We start from the raw sequence: 16,428 nt of genomic DNA on the forward strand, positions 1-16,428 counted from the left end.
CAGGTTCACCGTCGCGCTTCACTCGACAACCCTACTTCAGCCCCCACCGACCTCGCCTCGCCCCCGCGCTGCCTTCTGCTTATATCTCTCTATCGTTCTCTCTCTCCTCCGTCCACAATTGCCACTGCCGCCGCTGTCGCCTTTCGCCAACCAGCGCCCGCTCCTCTGGTTCCGGCAGACGCCGGCCGCTCCGGCCTTCTTTCTTTTTACCCGTCATTACTACCTTGCAGCTCCCCCACCAACACTTCTTCCCCGACCACTAGATCGGACGAACTGCATCATTGGCTACCAAATAGCTGGTACGCTGCACACGCGGTTCGCACCACTTCAGGCAGCGTAGGCTCGCACGTCAATGTCAATCCGTTCGATGAAAACCCCGAGGCAAGATCCCATCTCTTCACTCGTCATTTCATATTTATATCTTTCATTAAATTAGTTGCATAGATTAAACTATGATTAGTTATTATCTGCGTGGATTGGTTGATGATAGATGAGAATAACTAATATGGTAAGGATAAAAATTATTTTCAGAGAAAAAAATTATTTGAATTAATAGATTATTATATTTAAAGATTATTTTTAGAATTATTATAATGAGAAAAGAATTTATTTTGGAAGAGAGAATATTAAAATGAATAGTTAAAGAATTATTTAAAAGAGTTATTTTGGAATAAGGGATTATTTTGAATTGTTATAATAATAAATAACTAAAAAGGAGTTATTTTGAAAAAGGGTTTATGTTGAATTAGTCTATGAGAAAATAATTTAGAGGAAATTATTTTGGAAAAAGGTTATTTTATGAATTACATAGATGCTGTTCATAATTTTATGACTCTTAATTTTGATTATTTGTGATATGCCATGACATTAGTTCTCACGATCAGTTGCATTTATTCCTTGTTGTGATTGAGAACCGTTAGTAGTTCCATGACTTTAGTGGCCTTGCGTGTCATGTACAAGACCTAGAGACATGTGTATGTTGACTTTTAGTAGTTCCATGACTTTAGTGGCCTTGCGTGTCATGTACAAGACCTAGAGACATGTGTATGTTGACTTAGAAAAATAAGAAGAGTTGGGGTGGGTTGCGTGTCATGTACAAGACCTAGAGACATGTGTATGTTGACTTAGAAAAATAAGAAGAGTTGGGGTGGAAAAGTTTTGATTCATGTGATCGGATGTGGCTGTTGATGTATCTTCCAAGCTCGCACCAGTGAATTCGAGTAGTCACTGGGGTTGGTTTGTTGGGCTAAAGTGAATTCGTATAGTCACTTTGGTTAGTGAATTTGTGTAGTCACCCGAGTTTTGCTTGAGTTCGGACCAGGCCAAAATCAGATTGTGTGTAGTCCTCTGATAGATTCGTGTAGTGGTATTAGATGCACGTAGAGGATTTGTGAACAATCAGTTATCCGATAATATGAACGTTGACTCTATGTGAGATATGGACCAATAACCTGTTATAGGATGGTTAGTTACATGACCTCGTTACTTATATGATTATGGATTCTTATGAGATACGGACCAGTTATATTCTTTTCATATATAGATCGGGATTAATATTTAATTATCTACAACTTAAGACATATGGTATATACATGAGGATTTCCTTATTTGCATTATTTCGCCCGACGTACTATGTCTCGTATTGTAGATTTTTAAGTACTAATTTCATCTAGTTGTATGATCTTGTTATTTGGATGAACCAGTGATCTATTATAGGATGACTAGTTGCATGACTTTGTTACTTGGTTGATTTTTGGATTCTTTTGATTATTATATACTATTGGTGGATTTCATCTAGTTTTTAGTATTCCAGTTGCATGCTTCTATTTATTATTATTGTTCTTGCATTGGTCATTCGACCGTTTCTTTTCTCCCTTATGGGATCTTGTTGTGTGCCATGCACGCTGACGTACCCCTGTTCTCTCAGGTTGTACGTAAGATTTAGAGAACGGATAGGTCCAGCTTAGAAATACGCCAGAGCCAGAGTATCCTCAGCAGGAGTGTTTTGCAGACAGAGCTAAAGAAGCCAAAGCTTAGTTATCTCTTAGTCAGTTGATGGATTTAGTTTATTTTTACAGTACTTCCTTTCTATTTCTGTTGGATTATGTATTTTCATATTTCTTTAGGTGGATTGTTTTGTAATAAGGGCGTGTTTTTACAGTAATTCATATTTTGGTTGGTGGCATTATCTTTCTGAATACTTTAGACTACTAACCATTGCATGTCTACGTTTGCAGAGATGCTAACTTCTGTGATTTCTTTTGTGACAGTTTGACATGCCTCATAACAGATTTAAATGAGGCTTATTTTTGCTGTTGATGATGGTATGTAATATAAGTATTAGAAATGGTGGATGCTCTAGATGTGGCATACTTAAATGTTGAACTCATGTGCATATGAGCCAATTGATATCTGTTGGACTCATTTGAATGATATTTATGTTGCTGTATATTATTAGATTTACATGATAATTATATTAATGTTGCTCTATATCACAGTTTGGTTGATACTCAATGGTATTTATATATGTGGCTTATTTCTTGCATGCTTGTGCTTTTTACAACCAATTTATGTTGTAAGTGAGGGCTCTTACAAGAGACAGTTGTATTGTGCTCATTTTTGGTAAGATTGATGAACCTATACTTAAGATAGCAACCTACATTCTTTGGTATGTATTGGTTGGGCTATCTTAATAGAGAATGCTCCTTATTTGAGCATGTATATGTTGTTATTCTAATGATCAATACACATGATAAGTTCATGATTTTCTATTTGAGTTTATTTTTTAATTAGGCTATGATGATGATATTATTCTAAAAAAGCGCTCTAAGATATGCAATCAATGTTTCTTGTTGCACATATATAGGCGAGACAATATTTTGCAGCCTACATTGCTACTAGAGATACTCTGGTGTGGCATACCTTGATGAAATGAAATCAAAGCCCATCTTTATTGATTTCTTACACTTTCTTTTTAAAATCTACTTCAAAAATTTGTGTATTCTTTGATATATGAATTCTATGATGGTTTCCATGATGATAAGTTTACAAACTTGATTTTCATGATATTTTTTATTTTAATTGCTTCAGGTGATATAACTTATAGCTTTCTAAACCTCTTTTTTTAATCTCTTCAAATCTAATGAGCCCATCTTTTTCTCTAATTTTTCATCATTCAAAATCAGTTAACTTACTATGTGATCACAAATTTGTAGAGTTCTAATTCAATTGAAAGTTCTTCATTTGATTTTCAAAATGCAAACTACAAGTGTTGCTATTATGACCACAAAAAAAAAAACGCAAGAAAAATTACAACAAGTTTCATCGTTTCTATTTAGTGATGTGCAAGCTTCAGTTCTTTCTTCAATTGCTTTGATTTGACCAACTTATTTTTGTGAGCGTCTTCATTACCCATGTTGTATCCTGTTTTTGCATTTTGTTCATCTTGAGCCAAGCGGAAATATTTGTATTTTCTATTTGGGAATGTCGCACAACCCTAGAAATATTTTCCCTTACTCTTTCCATTCTTGTAGAGCTTCAATGGAATGAGAGTGTTGCAAGAACATCTAACTGCATATGGTTGAGACCCTTCAGATTTCTATCATCTTTGAACCACTTGAAATTATTAACAATTTCTATATTTTTTGTTGGATCAAGCTAGCATGTTAGCTTCTTATATTGATTCATGACTGCTCTATTGGGAAGGCACTCAGTATATTCATACACATGTTTTATGTTCATTTGCTTATCTCCTTGGCTGATCCATGTTGTACTCCTGGCATTTGAACGTTGGAGCTCTAAAAATGACCGTTGCTTAGTTTTGAAAAGTTATGAGATTGTATGAGGAGTTTTTTGGATGGCAATCTTACCTAGGTGGCTACAAGGTCAGTAAACCCATGTAAGCTACATTTGCTTTCTTCCTCTTCTTCTTTATTTTTTATTTTTTATTTTTTGCATTTAAACTGAGGATTGACATGGAAATCATATCCAACACATTTTATTTGGGTGAAACAAACAAAATAAAGTTTTTCCTCGAAACTCATGGAAAAACATAGAAATGAATTTTTACGAGGAAATTTTCTAAATAAGCCCAATTTAAATTTTATTCTAAAAAAACGACCCTATTCAAACTTTATTACAGAAATCAACCCACTTTCTCGCCACGTCAGCATTATGACCAGAAAGTGGGTCGATTTTTTTTAAACGCGATCCTAATTAGTCGGGGTTAGCAACCCCGACTATTTTGAAGCTCGCGGACAATTTGGCAACCTAATTAGTCAGGGTTCGAAACCCCGACTAATTTAGCACATTTTTAATTTATTGGGGTTAGGAACCCCGACCATTTCGAAATGCCTAATTCGAAATGGTCAGGGTTCCCAACCCCGACCATTTCAAACTCCTTCATCATTCCCGGCGGCAGCCCCTCTAGCAACATACTCTTCCACTCCTCCAAACTAACTAACAAATCCCAACAAAATCATCAAAAAAGGAAAAAAAAAATCCAAAATGTTCACAACATCTAGAGAGGAGCGAATGAATCAGAGAGAGCGAATGAATCAGAGGAGCGAATGAATCAGAGAACGTGAACAAAGGCCGACCATTGGGCCCTACATCGAGAGAGGGATCGTAGGTCGACAGAAGAGGGTCACGTGCAAGCTCGAACTTGTCGTCTATGTCGTCAGCGAAGGGTTTGTCGAAGGCGGAGGAGGAGAGGGGGTCATCGGCGACGGATGTCTTCTCTTTACCCTTTTTGTTGTTGGTGTTGGTGGTGGCAGTGGATTTCTTGCCTTTGGATTTGGCTGTTTTCAAGGCGAAGTGGCGGTTGAGGAGGAGGGGTGAGGAGAGAAGTGGATGGTCGGCGACAACGTGGGCGGTTTTGGGTTTGGGGGTTTTGGTAGGGCTTAGCTAGAGAGAGAAATGGTCGGGGTTGGGAACCCCGACCAAGGTGTTAAATTAGTCAGGGTTTCAAACCCCAACTAATTAGGTTGCCAAATTGTCCGCGAGCTTCAAAATAGTCGGGGTTACCAACCCCAACTAATTAGGTTAAAAAAAATCGATCCACTTTCTGGCTACGATGCTGACGTGGCGAGAAAGTGTGTCGATTTTTGTAATAAAATTTAAATATGGTCGATTTTGGGAATAAAATTTAAATTGGGTTTATTTAGAAAATTTCTTCGAATTTTTACTACTAGATTTATTTTCTTAAAGAGTTGGGATTTGAAACAAACAGGCCCTCATAAGATTTGGCAACTTGACACAACTAATTACTATTTAGCCATTCATTCATTATTCAATTCCTTTGTACTCACGGAAAACCGGACGGCAGAGGCGGTGAAACCCACCAAGTTAAATCGGCATAGTGAGTTAGTTACCCAAGTTAAATCGGCATAAGATTCACCGCAACAAACCAAAGAGCCATCTTACTCCCTAGTTACCCCTGATAGCCGACCTTATTTTCCATCTGTCGTGCCACGAGTTCCAGAGTTAAGCTCAATCCCGAGGGCAAATATGGAACGGGAAGATATATGAGGCCGACGCCGAGCGTCTTAAAATAAAATCGCATTTTTTTTCGCTTCCTTCGGGGTTCATCGATCGTCATGGCCGCCTCTTCTGCTACTCTTTTCGCATCCTGTGAGCTTCTCTCTCAAATTTTTCTTTTTTTGTTCGTCTTAATTTTAGATTAAAGCTGATGCGAAATCAAAGCTCGGGATTCTTCGGTTTAGCGATCGGATTAACCCTAAAATGAACAACTTATCGTTTCGATTCAGTTCCTCAGTCTTTTATTCTGTTTCTTTAAGGATTTCTTCCTCGTTCCATTGGGTTAATTCGTGAATTATCGAAAGTGAAATTTTTTATTATTTCGTTTTTTTAAAATTTAACTGCTTAACTAGTCTAACTCATTGGGATCTGCTGAATTTGTTAGATTAACTTTGAACGCTGGTAACAGTTCAAAAAATGAGAGATTTTTGATTGGGAAAAGAAAACATGACTGCAAAGACTTCCATTTTGATTGCTACTAGGCATTTGGCTTCGTAGCTTGTTTAAGTTACTGACCTAGACGGTAATGATTTTTGAGAATTTTTTCTAGTGTTCGGGGAAATAGTTTGGATACTGTAGTCTAACTATTTGCGAGTTGAAAAATCTAGCTATTTCTCCTTTATCTTGGAATCGTGTGGAGCATTTCATTTTAAGTAGTGTGTTTGGGAGTTTACTAGGGAAAGGGAAGGGAAGGTAAGATTGGGAAGGGGAAGGTAGAGAAGGGGAGGGATAATATAATATCTTGTTTGAGAGTCTAATGAAGGGAATGGAGGGAAATTGTTTTATCATGTTTGGGAATTTTAACTAAGGGAAGCAAAGGGAAAAAATGTATTATAATTAAATCTCAATTGTTGATTCATAGTGATAAACGATCAAACCTTTTATAACTATTTCCCCTCTCATTCCCTCCTCTACAAATAAAATGACCATATTTTTATGTGAATTTTCCCTTCCTTCCTTGTATTACCCCTCTAAAAAAAATCCCAAACAAAGTGAACTTCTAAATTATCTTCCCCTACCCTCGCCTACCCTTCATCCAAACACACTATTAAATTAAATTTGTACTTCTATCTCTTTTCCATGTATCCTTAATTAGTTTTCTTCTCTTTTATATTTTCTACTTTTCAATAGATCTATGCCAAACCATTTTAGTCCTGAAATCTAACATTCTAAGGCTCACAAGTTTTGCTAAAGATTCTTACTGAATAATTTGACAGCAATTATTTGTGCTTATCTAAGGGATTTGAACTAAATAATGGTGAAGTTAAAAGAAGCACCGGTAAGGTTACATAGCGTTGCAAATGGCAAAATGGTTCTATGCAATTGGTAACATTATTAAATTGATATCATCAATGCAGGATATTTCTTACTGAGAAACAAAGTTGGATATATGAAAAATAATTAGTTGAAATCAAATATTTCATTTTTCAAGTTACTAAAATTATACACCAAACTTGAAAACAATCACGTCAAGGGCAAAGCTGATTCAATTTCTTACTAAATTTTGTTATGGAAAATTGGAAATCCAGTCATTTTGAACCATTGAGATTCGACAAGTTAGTTGTAAGGGAGCTTTTTATCAAACTCCCTAGTCCAAACAATAGTTATTATGGTGTGCCATATTTACAAAGTAGCATAAAAAGCACTTCCATGAAACATTCGTCAAAGGAGGTTTATAGAAAGGTGACGTTGATTTGGCATGGCTAAGCTCATTAGAATTTTCGTTCCTACTTGGCTGCCTTATCTTGGTGTTTGCTAGTTACTGATATGGTATCGATCTTGTGAAAATGGACATGCACACACATTTTTATATTTTTCATTTACCATAAGAAGAATGTGTATTTTACTAGATTTTGTAGAGACTGCAAGCATTGCAACAACAACAATTCTTGAGCATGTTTTGCTATTTTGCAAGAATAAGGTAAATTTGTGATGAACAAAAGATTAGGGTGGAGGTTGATTGAATAAGTATCAAATAGTTTGGTATTGTCTAATTGCTTGTTCAAATTCGATTTGCAAGATCTGTACACAAATCAATTACATTCTAGTATTTGTATATTAAATGAATCAAATATCAGCATTCACATATTCGATTTGCTTCCTTATCAAATATTAGTCTAAAGTTTAATCAATTACAATTTATTAAGTACACGTGATATGTTTTTATCTCTTTTACATTTTCTTACGATAGACTCTATTCTTAACTTGAGAGACTTACTTCGATTTTTAAGATCATAAATTGAAAAACAAGGTTAATAGTTACACCATAATTATAAATGATTAATTTTAAATTCTGAATTTTAAAAATCAAAAATTTCATCAGATTTAACTATTTCTTTAACCAAATAAGAATATCTTCTTAATCAAATAATTTATATTCATAAATTATAGTATATTAAATCAAATAGTTATATTAGTATTTGACAAATATTCATGATCAAATTCAAATTCAAAGAAGATTGAAGAATAATATTTGGATTTTAAGACTTTAAGCGAATATATATACGAACACCTTAAAATTTGATTCGATCCATTTCCGGCCTTACAAATATTAGAGACACAACCATGCGGAACAGGAGTGTCTTCATGCTTGGAGTAGTGATAGGAAGAAGAAGACAGCAATGACGATGATTGGCAACTAAGGGGACTATCTCATCGAGGATGTTGGCGGCCGCAGATTGCACGTGAACAATAAAAAGGGTTATTGTTCATGTGGATGAACAATAACAGGTTATTGTTCGCTATTGGACAATAATAGCTTATTTTTTGATAGGTAGTGAACTTGAAGTTAACCAAAGTGAACTCCAATCTGGTTTTGAGCTATGATTTCTACCTCGGGCTCAAGTTCTAACTTTAAGTTTTGCTCGGGATCTACCTCTTGCTCTATTTCTAGTTCGGGCTTCAGTTTAGGCTGTATGACTTGATTTTCTTCTGCGTTTGGCTCAAGTTCCGTCTCACATGACATTTCTTAATGGGAGTTTTCTTCGTAGCCAAACTATTTAAAATTTTATTTATCTCATCAAGTTTAAACAAGATTTTCTTGAGTGGTGATTGGAAGAAGACAACAATGAGGATTTATGGCACCATAGGCGAACAAGTCAATGAGAGTGTTGGCGGTCGCATATGGCACATGAAGAATTAAAAAGGTCACTCTTGTGTGGATGAACAGTAACGGGTTATCGATCACACCCTAGTTAAATCACATACCTAATGGCTTCACCTGTAGCAACTTACATGCTTTAAGGGGAGGTTTTCTCAAAACTCAAATTTTCTTTCTTGTGTGGATGAACAGTAACAGGTTATCGATCACACCCTAGTTAAATCACATACCTAATGGCTTCACCTATAGCAACTTACATGCTTTAAGGGGAGGTTTTCTCGAAACTCAAATTTTCATTAATCAATGTCTGTTCTCAGAAAGTAATAATTACACTTATTTGTAAAGAAACTTAATTTCAAAAGATAGAAACAATTCCTCCTTAGCTAAAATCTTAAAAAAACTTCATAATGAAAAATCAAACCTAAAATATCAACTACATTATCCTAACTAGAAAAAAGCTAAAACAAAGTATCCTAACTAGTTATGCGAATTGAATCAAATCATATCTTAGAGGTTGTCATATTGCATCACATGGAAAGGTAAGATTCTTAGATTTCATAAATAATTTAAAAAAAGAAAATACTTGGATAGCAGAAATGATAGGTAGGTTTTATTATATGTTGTTGTTACCATTAACTCTATTTATGGAGAATATCACAAAATTCAGAATCAACTGAAAAATTCTAGAAACTTGTAGAAAACTACACATGAAATTATAACATGAACTTTTATTTTTGTTTTACAAAACTACCATGAATTTTCAAATAAAGTCACTAAACTATCATGAAACTTGTTTTATTATCGTAGATAATTGCTACCATGGATTTTCAAGTATTATCTTGAAACTACCATATAACTTTTGGATAGTGGTATTTTCTGATGATTTGGAAGTTTGTGGTATTTTTTCTAGTAAAAATATTTTATGGTTGTATACATAACCTCTATTGTTCACGGTAGTTTTCTGAAATTTGCCCTAAAATTATATCTTTGTGCATCCAATCATATTCATAGTGTTCTCACACATTGTCTCATTTGATGTGGATGACATTTATATTATTTCCTCTCTTGTTAGGTGGAACTCAACTTCAGATTTCTAGCCTCCAATATGAGAAACTCAAAGCGTTTGGTGGTAATCCGTGTCGATTGGGAGTGCATCAAAATTCAAAGAAGTTGAATCGCTGTCAAAAATTGTCTGTCACTGCTAAGTACAGGTATTCTAATGTTATTTATGACTTAAAACAGATATTGTTATTCAGGATAACTAGATATTTTTTTAGAATAGTCAACAACTAGTTAAATAATGTGTGTAATATTAGTAGAGTCTGCCCTGTGTGAAATTGGAAAAGAGAGTGGCTCTTAATATTATGTGTTGGAAAAATGCCTGAAGTCTGAATAAAAAAGCTTTTATTATCAACTTGGCTAAATGGTACAAAATGGAAAAGATGAACCTAGAATTGACGGTAGTCTGAAACTTTACCAAAAAATATTGGATGAACAGCTAGTGAACAGTAACCTCGGGAGAGCAGTACTCCTCCCGTTTTTATTGAATAAAAAACAAAAGAAATGTAAAAGATCGATATAATTGGGCTAGATTTTAGTTAAGCCAATTTCACACACAGATGCTTAACACAATGGCTTCATGCCTTAGAAAAATCACGCACTTCAATCTATCTTTTATTTATTTTGATTTTCATGGTCTCTACAGTGAAAATAATAACCCATTTATAGGTTAGAATCTCATCTCTAATCTAATTTTAAATACAAATATACTTCTAACCAATGTTGAAAATTGCCATAACGTAGAATGTAAAACTCTACCTCATGTTAATAGAAAAAACGATAAAAACGTAATGTATAACTTAGGTTATCTGGTTTATTAATTATTTAAATACATTATAAATACAAACAATTAACAATGACTTTAATAAATAGAATTATCCAGTATTTTCAAACACAAAATCACAATTATTGTTACGCCCCCTTCAAGTCATATCGAGGCGGGACCCAGGAGATACCCAGGAGATACATAAAAATTGGGCATGACTTGATCATAATAAGGAGAGTCAACCTACTCAATTTTTATATAGACTCCTATATATATACAATAATACCGAAGAGTGGAAATAAAGCAGCAGAAATACATATACAACACTAAAAATCACATGGTTGATAACAGAGTTCACAGAATACTAGAGTAGCAAAAAAAGCTAAAGGGAACGATAATACATCACTAGTCTGATAACACCTCCAATACATATTAGTACATGTCCACAACTCAAAAGTACTATAGAAGTAAATACAATTTAACTCCTATGATTTCTAACCGGGGCTAATCTTCTATGTCGGGGTCTGTGATCCCCTTGCCCCTTCGACTGTACGACCTGCGAATAGTTGCAGAAACAATAGGGGTGAGCCTAAGGCTCAATAGACAACCATAAGAATCTCGGGTACAATCATAAGGCGATAAAAGAAAGGAATATACATAGACATTTGGAACTGAACAAATAGATCTTAGCAATAAGCTGCCAATACTCATATCCTGATCATTGATCGAAATGAAATAATAGATGTTAGTATGATAGATCAAGCTCTAATATTTAGGATTCCGAACTTTCTCAATCATGGGATATATCAATAAACACCACATGCTTTTGTTTATACACCCAACGATGAGCGTCCTCACACAGGGCATGTCCCCACTGGGACTCGCTTTAATTCACCGTTCACCTGTGAAACTTCACACAGGGCATAATCAATGAATGTAGAGTATGACTAGATTATCAAATGAAAGAATACTATCACTAGATTATCAAATGAAAGAATACTATCATTCTTAATAATGAAGTCTTCAAAGCAAGTCGAATTAGCACAATATAATCATTCATGGAATCTCAATGATATAATACTGAAATGAATAAACAATACTATAGCAATAGTTAAAGCCTACGTTTGGATACTATGGTGTTTTATTTGTTTCCATGGTGTTTTTGCCAAAAACAAAACACCATGCGTTTGGAAACCATGGTGTTTTTTGAACTAAATCATCCTCAAACCAAAAACACAACACTTATTTCAAAGCACCTTTTAGGTGTTTTAAGTTTGGTGTTTTGGTTTTTAGTTTGAGAATGTGTTAATATAATATCTACCATAACATATTAAATGTAATTAATATAGAGTTATTATCAACATGCTTATTATATTATACTATACTATATTATAGTTAATTTAATATTAATAATATTTATTAAATAATATAAAAATATAATAAATAAAATATCTTATATAACAATATAATAACATATTAAATACCAATATTTAATATGTTAATAATGTATTATATAATAAATAAATAGTAATAAAATATAAATAAACTAATAAAAAATAATAAAGTTAATTATAATAAATAATAATATAATAATAATATAATAATAATACTATACATAGTATAATCCGTATAATATTATTAACTTTTATAAATAAAATAATATATAAATATTATATAATAGTAACATATTTAATAATAACATAACAATATAATAATATTATTTAATAACATATTGTATAGTAATGCAATTATAATATATACAATATTAATATATTAATAAGAAAATAATTTTAATAATAAATAATTTGTTGCTAACAAAGTTTAACGTAAAATAATATATTCATAATATATAATATTTATTATATCATAAATACTAATATATTAATTAAAGTACTATTAATAAACTCTTAACATATTAAAACTATAATATATTATAAAATATTAAAATATTTATAATATATTAATTTATTAATAACATACTAGTAATACATAATATTAAAATTATTAATAATATTATATTATATGAATAGATAGTATAATATTATATTATATTATATTAATAATAGTATAATATTATATTAATAATAAAACAATATTATTATAAAAATATTAATATAATATACAATAATAACAAATTGATATACCAAAATAGTTAAATATATAATTATTTAAAAATAATATGTAATGACTATAATATAATAATAATTATAATATAATATAACTCATTAAAGTACAATATAATATTATAATACATTATACAATATTATATTGCATTACATTTAATACTTATAATACTATAATAATGTAAACTAAATATTATAATATTTTATATAAAATATATTTTATGATAATTAATATATAATATATATTAATAATATGTTTAATATTAATGTTATAATGGGTCAAACTAGTGTTGACCAAAAATACTTAATATGATGTTTTAAAAATATGTTAAGGTAAAAACGCAACACCATGGTTTTTTTTACAAAAACATAATAAGGAAAACACCATGGTATCCATACGAAGCAAGCAATTAACAAATAGCCCACACATGAAGTGATTCGAATAGGAATATTTATAAACCAATAAGATAAACAACAGAGCATTGGATATCAACTCATAGGAATTTCAAAAAAGTAATCAATTGAATTTTCAAAGAATTGAGATGGAATAATGAAAGGTTACCTATACATAATATTTACAAGGAAAGAAACAACCGGTCCTCAAGAAATAGAGAGAGAGTAAAGAAATGTTAAGTTGCATAGAAAAAAGATCCAGTAGTATGAGAAAACAAGGGAATGATTACCTACCGTTCGTGTCGGGTTCCTCGGTATCGACGAACGAATTTAAAGGTCTTGCTTCTATATACACATACATGTATACCCATATAAGATTCTAATCAGCTAGGTCTTGATTATTTTCCTAGCTTATAACTACATGTTATGCTTGAGAAAGTAATACTGAACACTTATGATAGGTACAAACAGTGAATGGCAGTGTTCATGTTGCAGATTGAGATGGATGGGGGAGCAACTGATGTCCAAAATTTATGAAACCAGTGTCATATAATTTCTGCATGTGTCTAGTTTTCATGACAATAGGTACTTTGCAAAATTATTACATATAGCTCAAGTTATATTCGGAACATGCATGACATGTACAAACTATAACTGCAGACTATTTTAGCATATTCAAGTGCATGATTGAGGATCCAAAATTAGTGAAACAAAGTTTAAATTATTCCTATACAAGTCTAATTGTAGAAACAAGAAGAATTTTCTGCATGCAAGCTTCTTAGAGGGAGTTATACTCTTTACAATGCAAAGGGTCAGGATTTCGGACTTGTGCCAGTGCAGAAAACACCTATAATTCTATCTGATTCTTTCAGGTGCCAACCATTATCAATTTATACCCATAATTATGCTGTAGGTTCTTTAATAAACATAGTTTCAAATTATAAAATTTTCTTTACTCAGTCACGAACAAAATTTGAGATACATCAAAACATCGAAGAATGGCAGACTGCATATCCTGTGCACATATATTGAATTAAATCACAGTTCGAACCAGTCATTAATCTTATAAGTGGATAAAATTAGACTCAAATGAAAGATATGTGAGTCTAATTTCTAAGACAGGAAGAATTACTGGAATTGGACTTCTGTAGTGAGTTATGGTAAAAATGCCAATAGGGTGTCCTGCAGTATGTTTTCTGCACGAGATTAGAGTTCAAACATCAACATGCGAGACATGTATACATGCAAGGATACTTTTCTAACCACAAATAGAGTCAAAAACCATCTTTCCTACAATTTGGAATCAACATTCATGCAAGATCATGTTTTTTATTGAAAGTCAAGAACAAAGGATGAAACATTAGCACTCATACTGGCATGCAAGCATAAATTCACCATGCAAGTACTACATGCAAGTACTGCATGCAAATATATTTTTCGAAGAATTGATGTTTGTATGACCAGTCTAGCACTAAACTTTGATATTTTCAGATGTGAGCTCAAGATACTTATCATGACAAGAAAACAAATGAGAATTATACCTAAATAGAGCTCAAAGGCCCTCTCTTTACTTCCAAGATCACTCCGTGATGGATCCTAGACTCCTTCCATCTAGCTTGAGAATGAGAACTTTAGAGAAAGATTAATGATGGAAATTTGAAGGGTTTGAGGTTGTTTGTTGACGACGATCAAAAGAAGAAGAAGGGGGGGGGGGGGGGGAGTGTTAAAGGGTTTTCTTGGAGCAAGAATAAAAAAAAAATGAGAGGGTTGAGTGTTTATATAGCCATAACTCATGTGTTCGAGAATCTAGAAATAGAGAAAATTTGATGTTAAAATGCAAAAGTTCCCCTTTCTGACATGGCAGCCCAAAAAAATTACAAATGGAATATACTATGGTTTAAAATAAATTATGAAAATTTTTAGAATAGAATTTAACTAGGGTTTGACCACAATTGACTTAGGGTTCATATCGAATTAATATGCATCCTATAACTTGATTAACTCCACTATTAATGAGAAATTATCTAAGCTAGTATCTCGTGCTATAAGATGGTGCGAGGCAAAATAAAATAAATTGTTGATTCATAGATTGGTATCGGTTATCAAGAAGAAAAAGATTTGATATATTACAATTATCAAGTATAGAAATATAGTATCACAATTTCTTAACAAAAGTTATTCATATAACTAATAACTATTCCATAAAGCATCATCACATGATGAAATATCAAATATATCAAGGTTAACGCAATCTAACAGGTCTTCACGAAATCAAACACATCCAAGTCTCAAGCTTTGATAAATCCTACAAAATAAAGTCATCATCCTCTAGATCCATATCTCAAAAAACGACCAAGTCATCCTCGTCTAGAATATAGTTTGCATCCTTGGGATTCACTTCATCTTAAATGGTGATCCTTTTTCCTTTCTGCGTTGAGGATGCTGCAAAAATAATTTCAATCAAAAAGTCACATATTCATTCAAGTAAACGTAATTTTGAGAGATAATAAGAAAACTTACAAGAACTGTCAACTCTTTTTTTATTTACCGTTGGAGCATCTTCCTTATCTTCTTTCACAGTAGCTATATTGTTAATTGCAGCAACATCAAGATACTCTTTGTCTCTGCCATCACCATCTAGCCAACTCGGATCGTTTGGCTCCTCCTCGACTATCCACTCATCATTGGGAGATACCTCATCCAACAAAATCAGATCCATCTTTCTCATCATTCTTTGCATGTTTCTTTCTCTTAGCTTGATATTGTACATGACATAAACGAGACAAACGACATCTCTTTTTCAAGTGGGCCTTCATGAGAGGATAATTAACTTTTAAGCTTTTGAGATATTACGCTGCATTTTTGAAAAGAGATTTTCTATACATGCTCAAAAGTGTTCCAGCTACACTCAAATCCGGATGCACTAGTAGGTAGGGAGAGGACAAGAATTGCAAATCATTTAGTGTAGGAGCCTTATTGCCAAATCTCTCTGAGCAAGAAGCTATGCATTCAAACATCGAAATCAACATAGTAAACCGCCATTATAAATGAATGAAAATTGATGAAACTGTTAAATTAATACTTGGACTACAATGAGTAATAGTCTTTTGAGCCATCGATGTCCCAAATTCTCCTCTTTTTCTTGTAAACATCCAGCTCACAATCAACTATTGCTCTCACATTCGTCAAGGATTATGCGAGTCATGCACATGCGAAGTTCTTTCTTCATCTCTAAATCATTGTAATATATCCCTGTAGAAATATTTCTAATTAAGGTAGTAAGTAGCGATGGATTATACGGGATGGATAGCTATTGCTCTCTCATCTTCGTCAAGGATTATGCGGGATGGATAGGTTGACGCAACATATTTGTTCATCTAGAATCAATAAGCTTCTAATAAGGCATTTAGACCCTCTTCTTTCCACTACATGCATTGGCGATCTTCTCT

At 32.9% G+C, this 16,428-nt stretch overlaps 1 protein-coding gene across 1 annotated transcript in view; it reads left to right on the forward strand.

The window, feature by feature from the left end:
- The window catches only part of LOC109825892, a 37,528-nt gene continuing 26,627 nt past the window's right edge, over nt 5,528-16,428 (forward strand). Inside the window, exons 1-2 of the mRNA XM_020392808.1 lie at nt 5,528-5,631; nt 9,711-9,849. Of these exons, the coding sequence (XP_020248397.1) occupies nt 5,598-5,631; nt 9,711-9,849 (173 nt within the window). The 5' untranslated portion in view covers nt 5,528-5,597. The remainder of the gene's footprint in view (nt 5,632-9,710; nt 9,850-16,428) is intronic.

Source organism: Asparagus officinalis, chromosome 1, assembly GCF_001876935.1.
Source record: "Asparagus officinalis chromosome 1, Aspof.V1, whole genome shotgun sequence".
NCBI lineage: Eukaryota > Viridiplantae > Streptophyta > Magnoliopsida > Asparagales > Asparagaceae > Asparagus > Asparagus officinalis.